The following is a 23678-nucleotide window of genomic DNA, read 5'->3' as shown; positions in this document are numbered from 1 at the left end:
TCCCCTCCCCTCCTCTTTCTTCTCTTCCATGCCCTCCCTCCCATTCCCTCCCCTTTCCTCCCCTTCCCCCTCTCCCCTCCTTCTCCCACTCCCTCCCCTCCCACACCCTCCTCCATCCTCCCTCCATCTTCCTCTCCTACACCCCTCCCGGACCAACCACTCCCCCTAACTCCCCCTCCACCTCCTCCATATCCTCACTCCACTTCCCTCCACCCCTCCCCTTAATTCCTCCTCACCCCCAACCTCCCTTCCCCACCTCCCCTCTCCCTCCCTCTCCTCCTCCCTATTCCCCTTCCCCTACCACTCCCTCCCTCTCCCTCCCTCTCCTCCTCCCTATTCCCCTTCCCCTACCACTTCCTCCCTCTCCCTCCACTCCTACCCCTCCGCCTCCATCACTCCTCTCCCACTCCCTCCTCCAACCTCACTCCCAAACTCCCCTCATCCCAACCCATCCCATACCCTTGCTCACCTCCACATACACCAAGACTCCTCCCTCCCCTACTGCACCCTCCTTCCCCCCTCCTCCACTCACCTGCTGCCCCTCCTCCACCCTCCCTCCCCTTCCCTTCCCTCGTTCCCTACCTCGCCCTCCCCTTCTTCCCCTTTTACCTCCCCCACCCCTCCTCCCTATTCCTCTACGCCCTCCTCCCCTCGACCAGTCCTCTTCCTCCCCTTTCCCCTCCCCCTCCTCCCACCCTCCACACCCATCGCCCCCTCCCTCCACTCCCTCCCTTCCCACACCCTCCTCCATCCTCCCTCCATCTTCCTCTCCTACACCCCTCCCGGACCAACCACTCCCCCTAACTCCCCCTCCACCTCCTCCATATCCTCACTCCACTTCCCTCCACCCCTCTCCTTAATTCCTCCTCTCCCCCCACCCTCCCTTCCCCACCTCCCCTCTCCCTCCCTCTCCTCCTCCCTATTCCCCTACCACTCCCTCCCTCTCCTCCTCCCTATTCCCTTTCCCCTACCACTCCCTCCCTCTCCCTCTCTCTCCTCCTCCCTATTCCCCTTCCCCTACCACTCCCTCCCTCTCCCTCCCTCTCCTCCTCCCTATTCCCCTTCCCCTTCCACTCCCTCCCTCTCCCTCCACTCCTACCCCTCCGCCTCCATCACCCCTTTCCCACTCCCTCCTCCCTTCCCTCCTCCAACCTCACTCCCAAACTCCCCTCATCCCAACCCATCCCATACCCTTGCTCACCTCCACATACACCAAGACTCCTCCCTCCCCTACTGCACCCTCCTTCCCCCTCCTCCACTCACCTGCTGCCCCTCCTCCACCCTCCCCTTCCTCCCCTCCTCCCCTTCCCTCCCCTCCTTCCCCTTTTACCTCCCCCACCCCTCCTCCCTATTCCTCCACGCCCTCCTCCCCTCGACCAGTCCTCTCCCTCCCCTTTCCCCTCCCCCTCCTCCCACCCTCCACACCCATCGCCCTCCACTCCCTCCCTTCCTACCCCTCCCTTCCACTCCTCCTACTCCTCTCCATCCACACCCTCCCCTCTTCCCCTTTCTTTCCCTCCCTCCTGCTCCCTCCCATCCTCTCCCTCCCCTCCCCGTCACCTTCCGCCCCACACTTTCTTCTCCTCCTACCTCTCCATCCTCCCCTCCTCTGCTCTCCCCTCCACTCTTCCCACACGTCTCCATTCCCCTCTGCCCTTCTTCCCATCCTTTCCTCCTTCCTCATCTCCTGACCTCCCTCCCATCCTTCCTCCCATTCCTACACTCTCTCCTCTGTCTTCTCCATCCCTCTCTCCTCTTCCCTTCCCTCCTCTCACCCCTGCCCTCCGTCCCAGCCTCCCCTACCAACCCCTCCATCCCTACCACCCCTCCCCTCGTCCCCTACCTCCCCTCCCCCACTCCACCCCTCCCTCCTCTCCAACTCCACCCCCATCCTCCCCTACCCCTCCCTCTCCACTTCCCATCTTTCCCTACCCCTACCCCTCCCTCTCCCCTCCACTCCACCATTTTTCCTCCCCTCCTCCTCCCCTTTTCCCTCTGTCCTCCCCCTTTTCCCTCCCCCTCCCTCTTCATTCTCTCACCCCCCTCCGTCCACTCCTCCCTTCCCCCTTTTCCCTCCACTCCCTCCTCCCTCCCCTCCTACACTTCCCTTCCTCCCCTCCTACAACTCCCTCCATTCCCACCCTCCCCTCCTTCCCTTCCTCTCCCTCCTCCTCCCTCCCCTCCTCTCCCTCCCTCGCCACTTCCCCCTCCCCTACCCCCTCACTCTTCCTCTCCTCCTACCCCTGCCTCCTCCCCTCCACTGCTCTCCCCTCCACCCTCCCCACACCTTTCTGTTTCCCTCTGCCCTTCCTCCCATCCTTTCCTCCTTCCTCATCTCCTTACCACCCTCACATCCTCCCTCCCTTTCCTACACCCTCTCCTTCCTCTTCTCCATCCCTCCCTCCTCTTCCCTTCCCTCCCCTCACCCCTCCTCCCCTCCCCCTCACTCCATCTCCCCTCCTCTTCCCTTCACACCCTTCTTGTTCCCATCACTCTTCTTCTCTCTCCTCCTTTCCCCCTTCCCCGTTTCCTACCCTCCATCATCTTCTTCCCTTCCTTCCCCTCCCCCTCCTCTTTCTTCTCTTCCATGCCCTCACTCCCATTCCCTCCCCCTCCTCTTCCCCTTCTACCCTTCCCCTCCTCTTCCCCTTCCTCTTCCAACCCCTCCTCTTTCCCCCTTCCTCTTCACTCCCCTCCTCTTCCCACTGCTCTCTCTTCCCCTCTCTCTCCTCCCCTTCCCTTTCCTTGTTTTGGGCTGTCCCACCCTTCTTCCTGAACCCTTTCCTCTTTCATCTCCCTCCCTTCCATCTCCCTCCCTTCCTTCCCATTCCCTGCCCTCTTCTTTTTCCTTGCCTCCTCTTGCACTACCACCTTCCTCTTCCAACACTCTTCCTCGCTTTTCTGCTCCCCCCTCTCCTTCCACCCCCTCCAGCCTCCACCTTCCTCCCTCCCCTCCATTCCTTCCTCTGCTCTGCTACTCCCTGCTTCACTCCCACCATGGTGGACCCATTCACACAGGCTGACCTTGACATTTCACAGAAAGCGGAGAGACCAGGATGAGTGACCAGGCAGATGGGGATTCAAGACAACTTGCGAGCCGGACAGTTGGATCCGCACATTGACTTATGGATTTGAGAACAGCAGCCATCTTCATTATCTGCTTCACCCTGTTGTATCTGGGTAAGGACAGAGGCGCATCAGCACAACAATCCTTGGAGCCCTCCCTGTTTTTTAACCCTCTCAGAACTCTACAGACCTCCAGAGTTCTGTAAGCTCTTCCAGGCTCGTATATCTTTGAACCCCAGTGACCTCTAAACCCTTCCCTCAGATCCCTACACAAACTGTCTCTTTGAGGCCGCCATCATCTACATCTCTCCCAGTCTTTATAAAACCCTCTGACCCCTCCACCCCGCTGTGTCTCTGTAATCTGCTCCTGCTGATTCAGCCCTCCCTCTCTCTAAGAGATCCTCTAGACTCTACATCCCCTGTTGTCTCTGTCATCCTCTCCAGCCCCTACACGTCCCTGTCTATAGAAAACCCTCCAGCCCTCACACTTCTCCCTTTCTCTGTAATCCTCTCAAGTTGATATAAACCCCCTCTCTCTATGACATCCTCTAGACCCTAAACCCCCCCATCTCTGTCACCCCCTCAGCCAAATACACCCCTGCCCATCCCTGTGACTGCATGTGTGGGAAGTGTTTGAAGATCACAGGCAGCTGTGGGAAGGCTACAGACACCACTCAATTATGCCGGTGCTCGAGAAATCAGGCTTGTAAACGTTCTGGGAGTGAGGTATTGGATCATTACTCCCACTGATTCAATAGAGCAAACAATTAGTTCACATCAATGAGTTATGGGTGAGGTTTTGGGTTACTTGGAGGCATGTGATAAAATAGGCCAAAGTCAGCATGGTTTTCTTCAGGGGAAAGCTTGCTTGACAACACTGTTGGAATTCTTTGAGGAAATAATGTCTAGTGAGGCTTTATGGGTGGAACTGAGGAAAGGTACAGCCATGTTAATCGCAGTATATTATTGACCACCCAACAGTCTGTGGGATTTAAAGGAGCAAATTTGCCAGCGATTGTAGAGTATTACAAGAAGCATAAGATTGTTATAGCAGGTGATTTTAACTTTTCAGATATTGACTGCAACTTCCATACTGTAAAAGGTCTGGATGGGATTGTCAGTGCCTCCAGTTGAACTCTGTGTGTTTTCCCCTCCGCCAGTCTGTGGTGTTGTATTGTCTTGTGCTCCTGTCCCTGCTCCTGCTCTACTCCGACCCCTGTATCACTGAGTACTCTTCTTCTTCTTCTTCTTCTTCTTCTTCTTCTTCTTCTTCTTCTTCTTCTTCCAGTTTAGACGCATCTAGGCGTATTGCTGCCCTCTGCAGGATGTATAATTAGTCTCATTAGCTAGCAGTGCCGCACACTGCTTTTCTTCCCAAATTTTGTCACATGGTTTCCAAGTAATTGCATTCTCAATTACATTGATTAAATCTGCATCATTTGTAAGACTGAAATCTTGTTTAAGAATTCTAATTACTGCATGCTTTACTTTTAATAATTGCAGTTTTTCTAGTGTGCCATTTCCAAGTTTTCCTTCACTTGAATCATAGCCTGTAGTTGTTTACTGAGATCTCGAAGTTCAATTGTTTCCACGTTTTCATTTTATAATCTGAGTGTAGATAATTCACTTTGCAACAATTCCTTTTCCTTTTGTAACTTTGTAATAAGTTCCTCCATTTTCCAATCTCTTTTCCAACTCACAGCTGTTCTTATTGAGTACTTCCATTTATTGTTGGAGTTGTGCACAGTTGCCCCGGGTTTCAACCACGTTTCTTGTGCACATAAAATCTGAGGTTTTCCGTAAGTTCTGATACATATTTCTTAAATTCTTGACCATTTGCGATAATACCTTGCATTCCATTGTATAATACATACTGTCATTGATATCCCGCCTCCCCTGCCTGTGAACTGTGTTCCTCCATTCAGCGTTTCTTCAACTACTTCCCACCTAAGCCCTGTAATGCCAAGATACTTTTCTGCAGACTTGACTATAATTTTAATTTTTTTCAGTTCTTTTGTCTGTTTGTGCTGAACAGTTAATTGCACCGAACACAAACAGTACAAAATCCTTTCTACTCATTATAAGTGTATCCCTATTTATCATCTTGTAGCCCTCACAGTTCACCAGTTTTTTATTCCCTGTATTCGTTTGCTTGATCGCCTTCTCCTTTTCCGCAAATCCTCTCACTGCCTCCGCGTAACTGATCCATTGAGTTGCTTTTCCATATTGTATCTCAGCTGCCATCTTGCTATTAACACCCTCGATAAGTGTTCCTCGCCACAATTGCAGCACTTCAGCCTAGCACCCGCCTCACATTTCCCGTATTCATCTCCCACATCTTTGTTTCCCTCTGCAGACCGCCACAATATGCCCGAATTTCTGACATTTAAAGCATCTTAAAGGCAGTGGAATACATATTCTGACCTCATAACACATATACCCTAAATAAACTTTAATAGGCAATTTCTCTTCATCAAAGTTAATCATAACCGATAAAATATCACACTTTTTCCCGTTTCTTGTAACTTTCAAACGTTTGACTTCAATAATTTTGGCTCCTTTTATGTTCTGTTTAATCTCATCCATAGTACCTTTCGTTGGTATCCCTGAAATAATTCCTTTAGTCCAATTTCTATTGTTGGGAATTGAACATTGTACTTTTTTGCCGTCTATTTTATTCAATCTTATCACTTTGCCTTGCTGAGCACTATCCCGACAAATCACTAATTTTGATCCATTTCGTAATACCTTTGCTCTTTTGACCTCACCAATAAGTTTGTTGATCATCTTCATCAAATGAATCAGGTTCCAATCACCAAAAGACGCCCTGTCTTCGCTCAATTTTATAATTGCTTTAATCTCATCTTCTTTCCATTGTTTTGCTGTCCTATTTTGATCATCCCCTTATTCCTCAGAGTTCGACACCTGATACCTCTGTTTTCTTTTCTTACTCCTTCCACTCCATTCCTCTTTCCCGCTGGCCTCCATCTCTAACTCACTTCCGTCATCCAGTTAATCTCCGACCCACGACCGACTCAAGTTCTTCCAACCGGCGCTCCATTGAAGCGACATCTTGCTCAACCCACTCAGCAGTTTCATCCCGTTCCACAACAGCCCAGCCCTCATGACCAACTGAGTACAGTACTCTGTCTCTCATCTGCTTCTCATTATTACCTGTGTCTCACTGTGCTCCACCTATCATCTGCCTCTCTGTTTATGGCTCAGTGTATGTCAGTCCTGTGTTTTCACCTGTTTGTTGCCAGATTGTGCCAGTGAATTTTCCTGAGCCTTTCCAGCGTTTGTATCTGTACTCTGTCCGACTGAGTATTGACTCTGCCTGTTTCCCGATACTGGTTTTTGAATTTCTCTAGATGTTTTGATCTCTGCCTGAACTTTGACGCTGACTTTGTTTGCACCTCAGGATTTGTTTCTCAATTAATATCACTGTGTGCACAGTGCTGGGTCTGTGATTGGATCCCTGCTCCAGTGTCCTGACAGGGATAGACTTTGTCAAATGTGATCAGGAAAGTTTCCTACAGCAGTACACACTCTACTTGAGAGAGCGTGATACTAGATTTCCTGTTAGGGCAGGTGATAAAAGTCTGTGTAGGGGAACACTTTGCATCTGCTGATCACAATGCCATTAGTTTCATGGTAATTATGGACAAAGGTAGGTATCGTCTTCTGGTTGAGATTCTAAGTTGGAGAAAGGGTAATTTTGTTGGTATCAGAAAGGATCTGGCAAGTGTGGTTTGGGACAGATTGTTCTCTGACAAAGCTGTTCTTGGTATGTGTGAGGTCTTCAAAAGTGAAACTTTGAGAGTACAGATCTTGCTGGTTCCTGTCAGAATAAAAGACAAGGATAACATGTTTATGGAACCTCGGTTTTCGAGAGAGATTGAGATCCTGGATAAGAAAAAGAAGGAGGTGCATAGCAGGTACAGGCAGGCAGGAACACATGAGATGTATAAGAAATGCAAGAGAACAGTTAAGAAGGGAAGCAGGAGAGCTAAAAGAAGACAAGAGGTTGCTGTAGCAGAAAAGGTGAAGGAGAATATGGGGGCTTCTACAGACATATGAAGAGAACATGGATAACAAGGGACAAAATTGGTTCACTGGAAGATTAGATCTCTATGCGTGGAGCTGTACAGATGAGGGAGATATTGAATACAGTCATAGAAAAGTGCAGCACAGAAACAGGCCCATAAGCCCACCTTAGTGCAAAGCTATCTGCCTTCCACCCTCCCTCCAATGACCCTCCTGTACATGACTCTAGGCCAGTACAGGGGTGGGGGGGGGGGGGCGGTGACACTGCAGTGCCCTTGGCATTGGCCATTGGTGCAGGGTATTTAAGGAAGTGCAGCCATATGCTGGACAAGACATCCCTGCCCAAATCCCCAAAATGAATTGGACCATAAGACCATAAGAAATCAGATAAGAATTAGACCATTCAGCTCATTGAGTCCACCCTGACATTCGATCATGGTTGATTTATTATTTCTCTCAATATTCTCCGGCCTTCTCTCTGTAACTTTTGACCCACCAATTAATCAATAACCTGTCAACCTCAGCTTTAAGTATACCCAATGACCTGGCCTCCACAGTTAACCGTGGCAATGAATCCTACAGATTCACCTCTTTTGGGTGAAGAAAAATCTTCCTCATCTCTGTCCAGAGGAATATCCTTGTATTCTGATGCTGTGCCCTCTGGACCTAGGCTCCCCTATTATAGAAGACATCCACACTATCTCGGCCTTTCAGTATTTGATAGTTTTCAATGGAAACCCTTTCATTCTTCTAAATACCACCACGTACAGTCATCCCATGGCAGGGAACCCTGGGTTCTACATGAGCCCTTCAAATCTGGGCTCCTTCTGATGGGGCACAAGGGTGTTTTGGATGGTTCAGTTGTAGATAGCTGGCATTTGTTGCTTAATGAAAGGATCAGAGAGGGTATCTCTCAGTGGGGACCAACCCAAAATTAGACTTAAGATTCCCATTACATTTTCCCCTTTCACCTTCTATCTAGTTGTAGACTCCTCTCCCTCTAGGGGGAAAGCTGACACCAATCCTACACCTAATCTGTTCCAGCACATCCATGTCCGTACCAACACCCCACCCACTCCACTTTCTACCTCTCACCTATACACCATAGGGGGCAATTGGTTTAACCCACTGACACCGCACATCATTTAGATGTGGGACGGAACCGAAGGCCCTGAGGGAAGCCCACAGGGTCTCAGCGAGAAGGCACCAACTCCACGCACAGATGTGTGCACACACTCATAGACACACACTCACACACACACACACTCATTCACGTAGAGACTCACATACAGACACAAACACAGAGATGCATATTCATGTGCGCGCGCACACACACACAGATGCATAAAGTCACATACTAATGCACACACGCAAACATGCAAAAATACACATGATTCACACACATGTACACATTGAACCTTGCAGACACAGACTTATACAGAGAGAGACACACACACATCACGTACATATGTGTGCAGAAGTGCGTCGAACCAAGGTCTCTGGGGCTGGGAGACAGAAGTTCTACCCGCTGCCCCCTGCCCCAGTGGGATTGACCTGAATCTTGGTCATGCCTGTGTACAGTGATGTTCTGTTACAGGGAGTCAAGTGAAGGTTCCTTAGTGGGACCCACAGAACCACTCCATTTGGTCCATCTATGCCTCACCACTCCCACTTCCCAACTCTCGGCTCCCACACTTCTCTCCACTTCGTCCGTTCCTGTGGGGGTCCAGGAGGTCCAGCTGTGTTGTGGGAAGGGTCTGGGGTGGAAAGTGCTGGGACCAGCTGACTGTTCCTGCTATCTTTCTGTTGCAGCCCCGACCTACTGCCTGGAGGTGAGGCTGAGTGAGCAACTGGTGTGGGGACAGGTGGGGGAGCCGGTGGAGCTGAAGGCCGAGTACCAGCTCGGGGTCTCCGAGCGCTTGCACAGTATCACGTGGCGGGTGGATAAGGACTTCCCCACCCGCATCCTGCAGTACATCGCCAGCAGGAACGCCACCCTCCCCTCTGCACCATACCAGCACCGCATCCAATTCAACAGCACCACCGGCTCCCTCTGCATAACCCGGTTCACCGAGAGTGACCATGGCCTCTACCACATCACCATCACCGCCGTGGATGGCACCGAGGTCAAGGCAGAGGCACGTGTGGCTGTCTACGGTGGGTCAACTCGAGGGGAGGGGAAGGGGATGAGGATGGGAGAGCAGGCTAGGGGAGAGAGGAAAAGGGAGGATCAGTGGAAAGAGGGGGGTTAAGGGAACAAGGAGAAGGAGAGAGAGGCTGGGTGAGAGAGGGGGGACAGTGGGATTGGGAGATGGAGAAGAAGGTAGGAGGCGGGGAGGGAAGGTTAGGGGGAGAAAGAGAAGGGCAAGGGGATGAGTGGAGGGGAAGCAAGAGAGTAGAAGAAGGAGATGGGTAGTGGGAACAGGGAGAAGGGAAGGGGAAAGAGGACAGTAAGAATGAGGAGAAGGGAGGGTGAGGAAGTGGGGAGGGGTAGAAGGAGTTAGGGGGCAGGGAGTCAGGGAGTAGGGAAAGGATAAAAGAGGGGGGTAGGACTGGGAAAGGGATAGTGCCAGAGAGACAGCGAGCAGGAGAAGAGGGAGGGAGAGTCGAGAGTGAGGGGAGAGGAAGGGTGAGAGGCAAGTGAGAATGAAGAGGAAAGGGAGGGATGGGAAAGGGATGGTGTCAGAGAGACAGCGAGCAGGAGAAGAGGGAGGGAGAGTTGAGAGTGAGGGGAGAGGAAGGGTGAGAGGCAAGTGAGAATGAAGAGGAAAGGGAGGGATGGGAAAGGAAGGAGGAGGGAAGGGGTCCTCTTCAACCATGAGGAAGAGAGTTTTCGAGGGGGAGAGAGAGTGATGGGCCATTTGATGGTGAAGGGGAAATTGCATTAGGGTTAATGTTAGGGTCCCATTGAGTGGGAGAGAGGGGATGGGTAGAGGAAGTGAAGGGAGGGAGATGAGTGGCCCCATGATGAAGAGGAGGGAAAGGGTCAGGAAGAGGTCTGGCCACATAATGGATGGAGTACTGGGAAGGAGCTTCACCTTCCTGTTTGGAGTGTGTGACGGGACAGTGTGGAGATAGTCTCACTCTGTGTCTGATCCTGGGCATGTGTGACAGGACAGTGTGGAGGGAGCCTCCCTCTGTGTCCCAGGGAGTGTGTGATGGGACAGTGCGGAGGGAGCCTCCCTCTGTGTCTGACCCAGGGAGTGTGTGATGGGACAGTGTGGAGGGAGCCTCCCTCTGTGTCTGACCCAGGGAGTGTGTGATGGGACAGTGCGGAGGGAGCCTCCCTCTGTGTCTGACCCAGGGAGGGTGTGATGGGCTACATGAAGAGAGCTCCTCTCTGTGGACTCATGGGGTAGGGTTTTTTAGTCATAATTCCGGACTCCGAATGACACTCAGTTCCCACATGGAATGCCTGTGATGATCTGGGATTTCTCATGGATGGGACAATGGTGGGAGCTGTCAGGGTTGAGGAGGTCTGACCCTTGTCTCTTTTTTTTCAGAGCCAGTTTCACAGATCATCGTTTCCCTATCCCCAAACAGGACATCCCCTCAGCAGAACGTGACACTCAAGTGCTCGGTGATGGGAGGGAGCAAGCTGCAATTCACCTGGTCCAAGGATGGCCAGAATGTCACGGCGAGGGGCTGGGTTGTGCAGCGGGACATGGGTCAGGACCTGGTGCTGCCTGAGCTGGGCTGGGAGGACTGTGGTACCTACACATGTACGGTCTCGAACAAAATAAGCAGGCTAAGCTTCAACCTCAGCCTGACAGGTAGGAACGTCACCTGTCTCTCTCTCACTGTCCATCTGCGCATCTCCCCTCTGTCTCCCTGTTTCACACATCTACCATGTCTTGCTGTAACCCCCTTTCATCTCCACACTCTCACGTCTCTGTAGCCCCTCCTGGCCACTACACCCCTCCCCATCTCTGTAATTCCTCCTGTCTCTGGAACTCACCCCACCCCTCCTGATCTGTGAGAACCCTCCTGGTATCTACATCCCTCCCTATCTCTGTGACCCCCTCCAGTCCGTACAACCTTCCCCATCTCCGTGATCCCCTTTGGCCCCTACACCCAATGTTCCCTCTAACAATTTCTTAGAACTGTGCGGATCAGCCATTTCTCTGAGCAAGAAATTCTTTTATATGGCCTGAAAACTGCATTACATTTTCAATGTTTGTAATATGCATACTAAGATTACTTAGAATGAAAATTGAAAAATCACATACTTCTTACAAAAGCATACAGAGTACAGGAGGATATATATCATATATCAATTACAATATATTCGAATCACACTTATAGTCTCATTACCCCATATTCATGTAAATTGAATTGACTCCTAATATTGAAAAGTAATAATTTTGTTATACAAAAAAGAATCTAATCCCACTACCAAGAAAAGCTGTTTGGTAGAGAAAGAAAAAAGGAAAAAAAATCTTTTCTTAAAAAACATATACTTGATAGCAAATCAAGGATTTTGAAAATATTTCAGAAAAGATCCCCACAATGTTAGAGAGTCTTGTCTTGATTTGGAAATTGAACAAAAAACCTTCTCTAAATTTAAGCATCGCTTAACCATTGAACATGAGTAGGGGGAGTAACATCCTTCCACCTAAGCAATAATGCCCTTGTAGCTATAAGAAAAATAAAAGCCAAAATGTGCAAATCAGGTGTCTCCAAGATAATATCTTTTCCTCCAACAATACTGAATAAGGCAGTCAAAGGGTTTGTTTTAAAATGATTTATTAATTGAAGGATATAATGAAATACAATACAACAAAGAAAATCTTTCATGTTTCGTAAACTTTGTCTGGCTGCATCCAATTCCAGCTGTGAGGCAACAGAGGATCCATGCACAGGAGCATTTCAGTTGCTACGTGGCCTTGCACTCACACAGCTTCGAGGGAGCAATGTCAAACCCCTCCCCATCTCTGTGACACCCTCTGCCTCCAACACCTCACCTGGTTGTTGGTGTGTGTGTCTGTGTCTATCTGTCTGCCACTGTGTAAGTGCGTGTCTGTGTGGGTGTTTTGTGGGTGTGTGTGGCTGTGTCTATGTTCCTGTGTCTGTCTGTGTAAGTGTGTGTGAGACTGTGGTAATTAGCTGTCCCCAGTGATCCCACTGACTGCTGCACATCTGCTTTCTGCAGCCTCCTCTGACGTGCCGGTGTGCCAGACCCAGGACATGCCAGAACGGCTCCGATTCCTGCTCCTCACTCCGGTCTTCCTGTGTTTTCTGCTGCTGGTTGTTCTGCTGTTGCTTTCCATTGGAGGTGAGCTCCCACTAACCTGGTGTTCCGGGAAATGTTCCCAGGTGTGGGCAGGAGGCGGATTCCATTCTCGTGCGCGGGACCCCTGATGTGGGACTGTCCTGGGAATGTGATGTCCCGGTCTGGTGTCTCTGTTTCAGGAAGGATGGACCTGTCACAGACGGAGGGCGGGAGAAGGTTCACTGGATCGATTCCCGGGACATTTTCTCATCCCATGAGAAGAGGGCAGGATTTCCTGCAGTTAGAATCACAGTATTGAAACAGGCCCTTTGGCCAAACAGCACGTGCCGACCATGACTTTCATCTAAGCCAGTCCCATCTAACTACGTTTGCCCATATCCCTATAAACCTTTCCTATCCGTGTATCTGTTCAGCTACCTTGTAAATGACCCAAAGTCCCTGCCTCAGCCACTTCCTCTGGAAGCTCATTCCACATTCACCCTCTGCTCCTCATTCCACCTCCACCCTGTCTGCTCCACTTGTGCCTTCCAGCTCTTTGTTTCTCAACCCTGGGAAGGAAGACAGCAATCATTCACCCAGTCTATTACCCTGATGGTTTTATACACCTGTATAAGGTCAGCCCCTCTCAGTCTCCTATATTCTAGGGAATGAAGTCCCAACCCACTTCACCATTCTCCATATCTCAGTCCCATGAGTCCTGGCACCTCCGCACAGAGAAACACAGCATTAAACACTCTTTCCAGCTCTATAACCTCTTTCCTGTAAAATGATGATTAAATATTAACACAATACTCCAAGTATCCACTCACCAATTTGTACAATTCCAATATAATGTCCCAACTCCTGTACTCAAAGCCCTGACTGAAAAAGGCTAGTATGCCAATCGCCTTCTTCACCTCCCTGTCTACTATGATGCCACATTCAGGGAACCCTTGTACCCATAATCCTGGGTACCTTTGTTCTACAACACCCTTCAAGGCACCATACAGCATATAGACCATAGAGCATATAGAACATAGAGCATATTGACCATAGTCCATATAGACCATAGAGCATATTGACCATAGACCAAATAGAGCATAGAGCATATTGAACCTAGAGATGAACCTAGAGCATAGAGCTTAGGGCCTAGAGCATAGAACATAGACCATATACAGCATAGACAGCATATAGAAACTAGGGAATACACCATGGAGACAAAAGCATAGAGTATAGAGGCTAGAGCATAGAGTATAGAGGCTAGGGCACAGAACGCAGAGCCTAGAAAATAGAGCATAGACCTTATATAGTATTGATTCTAGACCATAAGCCCTAGGGCATGGAACCTAGAGCATCAAGCATATATAGCATAGATACCAAATCGTGCATAGAGCCTAGAGACTAAAGCATAAACCATAGAGCATAGAGGCTAGAGCCTAGACCATAGAACATAGGGGCATAGGCCATATAGGGCATGTGGACCATTGAGCATAGAACATACAGCCGACAGCCTAGGGCAAAGCATAGAACATAGAGTCTCGAGCTTAGAGCATTGGATATAGGACACGGAGCATGGAAAAGATACTGAAACATACAACATGGAACAGTACGACAGAGGATCAGCTCCTTTGGCCAATACAGTTGTCCCTAAATAATTAAATTACTGAAGTTCTGCACGTACAGCTTCCATATCCCTCTGATCTCTTGCACAGAGCCTCCTAATCACCTCTATTTTATCTGCCTCCACCAGCACCCCTGGCAACACATTACAGGTACCCACCACTCTCTGTGGAAAAAATGTTGTCCCACACATCTCGTTTCAACATCCCCCCTCTCACCTTAAAGGCATGCCCTCTGGTGTTTGACATTTCGACCCTGTGGCGAAGGTACCAACTACACAAAAGGGAGTGATGAATAGTCCCTAATGGGAGTCTTTCCAGAAGCCATGGGTTCAACCAGCAGGTGTCAGTGGTAATCTCACACACAGAGACCCACCCCAGGGTGCTGCTTGCTACACAGAGCTCCAGAGGTCACAGTGAACTGCCGCTGTGTGGAGGGTGCCTCAACTAGCACTCTTCTCTGCCTTGAAGCAGCTGGACAACAGCAGGCTGCTGTTTATCGATTACAGTTCAGCATTCAACATCATCACCCCCTCAGTACTAATCAACAAGCTTCAAAATCAGGGCCTCTGTACCTCCCTCTGCAACTAGATCCTCATTGGGAGACTTCAGTCAGTACGGATCGTAAATAACATCTCCTCCTTGGATGCACCTCAAGGATGCGTGCTTAGTTCACCATTCTACTCTCTCTACGCTCACGATTGTGTGGCCAGGCATCGCTCAAACTGTACCTCTAAATGTGGCAACGACCCAACAGTCATTGGCAGAATCTCAACAAGGCAATGAAGAGGCGTATAGAAGTGAGATAAATCAGCTGGTTGGGTGGTGTCAGAACAAGAACCTTATGCTCAACGTCAATAAGACCAAGCAATTGATTGTGGACTTCAGGAAGGGAACGTCAAGAGACCACACTCTGGTCCACATCGAGGGGTCAGCGGTACAGAGTGTGAGCAGCTTCAAATCTCTGGGCATCAACATCTCAGAGGATCTGTCCTGGGCCCAACAGATTGATGCAATTATGGAGAATGCACATCAGTGGCTCTACTTCATGAAGAGATCACAGGAGATTTGATATATCACTGTGGATTCCAGCAAATTTCTGCGGATGTATCTTGAGGAACATTCTGACTGGTTGCATCACCGCCTAGTATGCAAGGCGATCAGAAGAAACTACAGAGGAGTGTAGACTCAGCCAGCTCCATTACAGGCTCAACCCACCCCACCACCAAGGGCATCTTCAAGAGGAGGCACCGATCAGTAAGGGCACTCACTGTCCAGGACATGCCCTTCTCTCGTTACTCCAGAGAGGAGCTATAGGAGCCTGATTCTTGCCCTCTGCCAACAGAATTCAGAATAGTCCATGAACACTACCTCTTTTACAATTTTAATTTATTTTTGTAACATAGTACTATTTATGCATTTGCACAGTACTGCTGCTAAGCACCAGATTTCATGTCAATGCCTGTGATAATAAACACGATGCTGACGAAGAAGCGGAGAGATTGGTGAGCGATGTTCTGGAACGGGTAGAATGGTGGGGATGGAGCAAGATGTGCGGGGGTGGTGGGAGGAGAGAGCAGTATAGCAGAATTGCATGTTGATCACAGAACGATACTGTATAGGAACAGGCTCTTCAGCCAACAATGTCTGTGCTGAACACAATTCCAGATCAAACTAAATCTTCTCACCCTGTACATGGTTCATATCTGTCCATTCCCTGTACCTCAATGTGCTTGTCCAACAACCTCTTAATTGTCTCACTTGCCCCACTACCACCACATGTAGCACATTCTGGGCATCCACCACTCTCTGTGTAAAACAAAAACGTGCCCCACACACCTCCATGGAACTTTCTCCTCTCATCTTAAATCCATGCCCTTTGGTGTTGGATATTTTGACCTTGGGGGTGGGGGAGGGGAGATACTGGCTGGCACCATATCTGTGTCTCTTATGATTTTATAACCCCCCCCCCCCAAAATCAGGTCTCCCCTCAGCTTCCTCCATTCCAGAGAGAGGAAAAAAAAACAGGTTTCCCCAACCTCTCCTAGCTCATAGTTCATGCCCTCATCCCGCACCTTCTCCGCAGTTTCCACATCCATCCTGTAATGGGGTAACAGAACTGAATACAATAGTCCAAGCCTAAGCAGAGTTTCATAAAGCTGCAACATAACTTCCCGACTCTTGAACTTGGTAACTCACTGACTCAGCTGGCAGGGTAGTCTTGGGCCATAAGGCATAGACTCAGAAAAGGACATCCCTTTGGGACAGAGATAATGAGGAATTTCTTCAGCCAGAGGGTGATGAATCTGTGGAAATGATGGCCACAGATGGCTGCGGAGGACAAGACATTAGGGATATTTTAAGCAGAAGTTCATAGGTACTTAATTATTAAAGACATCAAAGGTTACAAGGAGAAGGCCAGAGGATGGGGATTGAGAGGGAAAATAAATTAGCCACGTTCAGATTGAGGAACAGACTTGATGGGCCGAATTAATCTTATGGTACTCCTCTGTCTTAAAGTCTTAGGACTAATAAAGGCAAGCATTATCAATTCTATCCACCTCTGAAGCAACTTTCAGGGAGCTATGGACTAGTATCCCTCTGTACATTAACATATTAATGTTCCTGCCTTTACTTGTGTACTGTCCCTTGATATTTGATCTCCCAAAGTATAACACTACACTCTTAGCCAGGTTAAAACCTCTACCATTTTTCTGCCCGTATTTGTAACTGTTCTATATCCCACTGTATCCTTCTACACTAACCACATCACCACCTGTTCTTGTATTGTCTGCAAACTGATAACCCACCCATCTACATGAACGTCAGGGTGACTGATATATCTCGCACCCACAGCACAGGTTCTAGTACACAGACTTAATAGGTCCTAATGGCCTCCGCCCTCTGTCCACCGTGGGCAAGCAAGATAGGCCAGAGGAAGTAAGACCTGGGTGACTGGGACAGCAGGCTGAATGGGCTGAAGGTTGTGCAGCTGCCTTTACTGCTCTACTACGAGGTAGTCGGGCTGGGTGATGGGGTGGTGGTCATGATGGCATGGAGTCTGAAACTCTCCCCTTGTCCCTCTCTCCGGCAGTTGGGAAGAAGATGTTTCAGAAGGCAAGGATGAAGATATAGACCTTTGAGACAGAAGCTGTGATCCCTTTCCTCCTAAACCTGTCACGGCTGCCCTTCCCCTTGTTCCCACCATGTTCCAGGACCAGCAGTGTTCCATGGGGCTTGGAGAGATGCCAGGGAGAATGGTGTTGTATTGAGTCATGGTGCCTTATGGACATAACTTGACTATTTATTCGAAGGCATGAACGCTTCAACGACTTCAGGGTAACAGGGCATGTGCCATGCATGTTTGGGAGGTTTGGACCTACACAGAGACAGTGAGCATTGCGTGACCCATCTCCAGGAGCAGGAAGCATGGCTCTGTCAGGTCCCACCATCTTGCCACCCATCATCACCGTACTGGGGATCACCACTGACCAGATATTCCACTGGAGCAACCACATAGACATCAAGGTCACAGGCTGTGAATTTTGTGGATTTTGACTCTCCTCCCTGCACCTGAAGTCTTACTCCCAACTCCCTACTCACCCAGTCAGGAATGAGATGGAACACATTTAATTCCCTGGGTGGTTATAGTCAATTCTCCATCTACAAGAATGTGAGGGGACACTTCCCTAGTCCATACACTCAGCTTCCGCCGCATTTCCCAGCTCTACAGAGCAGAAGACAGGAGGATGATGGGACAGAGTTAATCCACACACTCAACACTTGCCTCATTACCTCCATCTAAAGGTCATGAGTGTGAGAGGATACTGGGTGGAAATAATCCATTCCTCCATCGACAGAGCAGGAATTCGGGAGTGTGATGGGACATTTCCCACTTCCCTGGAAGAAGATAGTCCATTTCCCCATCCACAGGGCAGGAGTTTGGGAGTGCGGTGGGACACTCCCCACTTCCCTGGCTCAGACACTTCTATCTGGTTGCCAGAGGCAGCCATGCGTGGTGAGGCTTGAAGAGAAAGGATGGAACCGCCCTATTTGTGCTGAAAGCTGTCAGCGGGAAAGGAGCCCTGCTCGGCTCTTTCTCGTCTGCCAGGCTGCTGCCTGGGGACAGTTTGTGATAATTGCTGCATGTATTAGTGTTTGTGGTTCAGGCTGATGGTATGTTAGTGAAATACCAATGAGACTGACGTGGGGACACCAGAGACAGCAGAAAATAGAACTCAGGTGGGGTGGGGCGGAGGCACATGTGACCTGCCTGACAGGTTCAGGTGGGTCGGGCGGTGTGTGGGAGGGAAGCAAGAGACTACCAGCATCTCACGTCAGGACCCTGCATCAGGGCTGAGATTAGAACTGGGTTCCATACCGACAACCCCCTGCTCAGAGTGGTGGGAAGGAAGTGGGAGCGAATGAGCAGTCACGGAGCCATGCAGCATAGGTACAGCCCACTGAGTTCCCTGCTACCTCACTTGAACTCACCCCATTCCGTTCCCTCCAGCGTTCACCCCATGCTGTAACATAATGTTGGTGAAACTCAGTGGGTCAGGCAGTATCTGAGGAGGGAAGAGTGGACAGCAGCCTTCCCTCGGATGAAAGTCAGAGCCTCACCTGTCCACCCCCAGCTCCCTGGATGCTGCCCAACCTGCTGAGATCCCCCAGCACCGTGATGGTTGTTCCAGGTTTTCAGATTCAGAATCAGAACCGTCACATGTAGATCAAAACATCCAGAGATCTGTGTTGTTTGTGTATCCACCAACACAACTGAAGGGCGTGCTGGGGAACAGTCCGCAAATATCACTGCACGTCCCGATGCCAACATAACATGCCCGTAGTGTTCGGCAGAACAACACAAGCAGCAACAACGACACAAAACTAAACAACAGCAATGTCCCACACGCACACACCGAGTTTGGGCTAGTGTTAGGGTTAGGGTTAGGGTTACAATCCGAGGACAGGCCGCCTCAAGAAATCTAACCTCCAGTCCTCGATTGGGAATGAAAAACATCGGCCTTCCGACCTCCAGATTCACTGACTTCTACCTTCACCCTTCAGTTATCGCACACAATGATTGTTGATCACAGGATTTTGATCTGGGGGCCTCAAACTCTGGACTCTCATGGGCCTCCATGTTCTTGCCTTGCTGGCGTGTGGTTCATACGTGTCCCAGACTCACAGATTCACAGACGTAGGTTCACCGACTTCTCGATTTGCCGACACAGGGCCTCGATGTCTAGAAGCCCAACTCCTATCCTTGACCTTTGGACTCGCCGCTCTCTGGACTTTGACCTTTAGCTTTTGGGCTCACAGACTTGCAGGCATTCATTCTCTGACTTCTGGACTCCCCAACATTTGGGCTTTAACCTTTGGTATTGATCCCAGCACTCGCAGATTATGGGATTGTGACAGCATGGCCCCACTGGCAAGGAGAGGCCATTCAGCCCATTGGATCAATTCCCATCCCTGCATTTGCTCTTCTCTCTCACTTCTGCCGCCCCTCAACCACAGACTTTTTTTGGGTGGGGTGATGTGGAATAGGGATGGGATTATCCACCCAGCCCCCATGTGGCAGAGGGGGCAGAAAGGGTTGGGGGAGGTGAGTCAATGTGTGAGGAATAATGGGATAGTCTCAGGCCCGGTAGATGGACGTGGAGGAGTTGACTGCCTGATCAGTGCTTTCTACTGGCTGATACTGGTCACTGCCCTATCCAGTCCGAGTAAGGCCAACTCACACACAGTAAGATCCCATGGGCCAGAAGAGGGAGCAGGAAATTCTCCGTGCAAGGACATCCCAGACGGAGGCTGGCAACAGGAGGAGTGAGTGTAGGGGAGGAGCATAACTCCTTTAGATCTCAGGGCATGGAATATCTGTATGAGTGCTTCCTCCTCATCACTCCTGCCCTCTCACTGTCCCTTCCCCCTCAATGCCCCTCCTTTCTCACTGCCACTCACCCCTCATTGCTTCTCCCTACTCACTAGATCTCCCTCTTCTCTGCTTCATCCTTTAGACTGCCCCCCTCCTCAACATCCCTCCCCCCTCGTCATGCCGCCTTCCCTAATCACTTCCCCTCCCCTTCTAATGGCCCCTCAACCCTCCCCATCCCTCCTAGAGTGCACCCTTCTCAGCCCCCATCTCCTCAGCGAACTCCTCCACCCCACTGCTCCTCAACAGCCCTCCATCCTCAATGGCCCTTCCTTCACAAGCCCCTTCTTTCCTCAGTGCCTCTCCATCCTCAACAACTGTCCCTCCTCACTGCCCCACCCCACCAAACATCTCTGTGGTCAGTCTGGGTGGGGGCTGCGCTTGCAGAGACTGCGAGCCGAGCGGAGGGAGGCCTGGAAAAGGAACATTCGGATAGCTTGTTTTGTACATGTCATCAGGCATTAACTTTGCATTGTTAAACTGTTGATCCTGCACTTTAACCCCACCTTGTGTATGCCATTGTAAATTATAAGAGCTATATATATTTCAGATTTCTTTATTGTATATTTGATCTGTATAGGTATACTAAATCTGTAATAAATGTGCATTGAGCCAAATGTTTATTCATATTCCCTCTGTGTAGATGTGTGAAAAAGCACGAACACCAAAAATAAAGTGGACAGTCACAGTTTTCTCCCCAGGGTCGGGGAGTCTAAAACAGGAGGGTGTAGTCCTACTCACCCAGATCTAGGAAGGATGTTAATGTTTTTTTAGACAGAGTGCGTGGAATGCATTGCCAGTGACGGTGGTAGAGGCAGATACAATAGGGTCTTTTAAGAGACTCTTAGATAAGTACACGGAGCTTAGAAAGTTAGAGGGAAATTCTCTGCAGTTTCTAGAGTAGTTCACATGGTCAGCACAACATTGTGGGCTGAAGGACCTGTACTGTGCTGCAGATTTCTATGTTGTATGTTGAATGTTAATAATCTGGAAGGTGTTCGTCAAGGTTCGGGACTGGAGGGTTTGACTTATAAGGAGAGACTGGTCAGGCTGGGACAGTTTTCCCTGGAGCGACAGAGGCTGAGGTTTATAAAACCATGAGGGCTGTCAATATGATGGATGGTCACAGTTTTTTCCCCAGGGTAGGGGAAGTCTAAAAATAGAGGGCTTATTTTAAGGTGGGAGGGGAAATATTTAAAGGCGACCTGAGGGGCAGGTGTTTCTCCCAGAGGGTGGTACATAAATGGAATGAGCTGCCAGAGGAAGTGGTTGAGACGGGTACATTAACAATACTTAGAGGATGTTTGGATAGGGAAGGGTTAGAGGGATATGGGCTCATGCAGGTAGCTGGGACTAGTTCAGGCAAGCACAATGGTTGGCATGCATGAGTGGGGTTGAAGGGCTAGTTTTGTCTATGACTCTTGTTTTCCAGAATGTTTACAGGACCCAGCAAAGAGCCGGAATAAACAGACTGATGAGCAAGGGGGTATGATCTGGTGGAACCAATCAGAGTGAGGCTGCTGCAGTTCTGAGTCTTGTTCTGCTGGTCTCTTATATTTAAACAATCTCTCTCAGAAGATAATTAACATGTCAGCTTTTTGAACTATGCTCCTAATTTGTGCAATTCAATGCCTATAACTAAGGGATGAAGACTCAGTGGGCACTTAAACACCAGCTCAAAACCAATTTATTTAACCTTGCTTTTAACTAACATCTTTTTGTCTTTTACTTTAATGTTTATCTTTATTTTGTTTTTTTTCCAAAATTTTATTTTCATGTTTGCACTTTATTCTGTTGTTGCGTGAATTAAGTTACCAGGGAGAAGTACTGGTAGCTATGAAGAAGTTTCCTTATTCAACAAAATATCTCAACCTTTGGAGTCATAAGCGAGAGATAGGAGAGAAAGGCAGAGATCCTTTCCGAGCAAGAAGTCTGCTTGACCCAACACTACACAAATTCATGTGCTGAAGATCAAAGATAAATTCAATCCAATTCAAACTACTCCATATTTACAACCACAGACTAGAGAAAATCTGCAGGTGCTGGAAATCCAAGCAAAACAACAAAATGCTGGAGGAACTCAGCGGGCCAGGCAGCATCTATGGAAAAGAGTACAGTTGGCATTTTGGGTCGAGACCCTCCATTAGGGTCCTGCTGAAGGGTGTCGGCCCGAAATGTCACTGTACTCTTCTCCATAGATGCTGCCTGGCCTGCTGAGTTTCTCCAGCATTTTGTGTGTTTGCCCATATTTACAATGCTCCTTTGAACTACATGCAACAAATTCAAAACACAAAGTACACTGCAGATGCTGGAGTCAAATCAACACGTACAAACAAGCTGGAGGAACTCAGCAGGTCGGGCAGGGTCCGTGGAAACGAGCAGTCAACGATTCAGGCCAAGACGTTCGGGCGTCCTGATGAAGAGTCTCGGCCCGAAATGTTGACTGCTCTTTTCCACAGACGTTGCCCAACCTGCTGAGTTCGTCCAGCCTGTTTGTACGTCTTGATGTAACAAATTCAAATGCCTGGATCTTCCCGTCATCGCACCTCCCTCTTTGCACCTATAATACAGACACCCAAATACATGCAAGTAACAAGTTTACATCAGCATTGTCAGCTCTTCCAATTTAATTTGGTCCACGGTTCTTAGGAACCAATTGATCAGAGCTGTGCTTTAGATTTAATCCATAATCCATATTAATCTGAAGGCTAGTGGCAGAAGTCAGTTAAAGTTATTTGCTTCATGTGCTAACCCCTAAAATCGCTCTAACAATTCTATAATAAAGCACTTTGAGCTAGATTGTCTGTATAAAAGTACCCTGCAGTAAAACTATTACTATTATTAAACCTTGGTTAGTTGGATGCATATCATTTACGTACATAAATAACAACTAACAAAGATCCCACACTGACCTCTGTGGTATACTACTATTCACTAAACTCTTTCAATGCCCTCCTTCGGCTTCCTAAATCTGATCTTATTAGTGGTCCACCTAACTAGTGCTCTCTGGATTCCGTGCGACATCACCTTTCCGAGCAGCCTCATGGGACCTTGTCGACGTGGAGACGATATCCTCCAGTATGAGAGTCACATTCAAGCGGATAGAATTACAGAGTTGGAGGTGATGTAGTGAGATGGGTTGGCACTTCTGGCAAGGATAGGGAATCTTGGAATTCTCTGCCCTGGAGTTGGGGTGGAAGAGGGATCACAGGGGGGATGGAGTTAGATAAACGTTTGAAAGGTTGGGATCGATTGAGGGTGATGGGGAACTGGGATAGAAAGTCTAGATAGATAGATTGATGGATGTGTACAGGAGAGCATATTGCCTGGCTGCATCATGGCCTGGAATGGAAAATCTTACAAAAAGTAATGTACACAGCTCAGTTCATTGTGGGTAAAGCCGTCCCAACCATTGAGCCCATCTACATGGCGTGTTGCCGCTGGAAAGCAGCATCCATCATCAGGGACTCCATACCACCCAGACCATGCTTTCTTCTCACTGCTGCCATCAGGAAGAAGGTACAAGACCCTCAGGGACACACCACCATGTTCAGGAACAGTTATTACCCCTCAGCCATCAGGTTCTTGAAGCAGAGGGGATAACTCCATTTGCCACATCACCGAACTGTTCACACTGAACTGGACTCGCTTTCAAGGACTTTTCATTTCATACTGTTGATATTTATTGCTTATTTATTATTACTATTATTATATATTTTTTCTCATCTCAAGCTGGTAAAACCTGAGGTACTGGCATAGCCAAGTTGCCTTTTTATCCTCGATTGCTATGTCCAGACAG

The 23678-nt window shown here is 49.0% G+C and overlaps 1 protein-coding gene across 4 annotated transcripts in view; it reads left to right on the top strand.

The window, feature by feature from the left end:
* The window catches only part of LOC140732212 (HEPACAM family member 2-like), a 38928-nt gene extending 18432 nt beyond the window's left edge, over nucleotides 1-20496 (top strand). For 3 of the 4 annotated variants that reach the window (XR_012100019.1, XR_012100017.1, XR_012100018.1), the window contains exons 2-6: nucleotides 3040-3180; nucleotides 8926-9270; nucleotides 10617-10886; nucleotides 12266-15449; nucleotides 17039-20496. Coding sequence is in view for 1 of the 4 variants with exons in the window: in XM_073054518.1 (XP_072910619.1) it covers nucleotides 3126-3180; nucleotides 8926-9270; nucleotides 10617-10886; nucleotides 12266-12388; nucleotides 17039-17079 (834 nt within the window). In the remaining 3 variants the exon portion in view is untranslated. The remainder of the gene's footprint in view (nucleotides 1-3039; nucleotides 3181-8925; nucleotides 9271-10616; nucleotides 10887-12265; nucleotides 15450-17038) is intronic. The other variant, XM_073054518.1, reaches the window with a different exon arrangement.
* Nucleotides 20497-23678: the final 3182 nt, after the last annotated feature.

This window comes from Hemitrygon akajei, chromosome 1, assembly GCF_048418815.1.
Source record: "Hemitrygon akajei chromosome 1, sHemAka1.3, whole genome shotgun sequence".
Lineage (NCBI taxonomy): Eukaryota > Metazoa > Chordata > Chondrichthyes > Myliobatiformes > Dasyatidae > Hemitrygon > Hemitrygon akajei.
The sequence above is the reverse complement of the archived record's forward strand: the minus strand, read 5'-3'. Positions and strand labels throughout refer to the sequence as shown.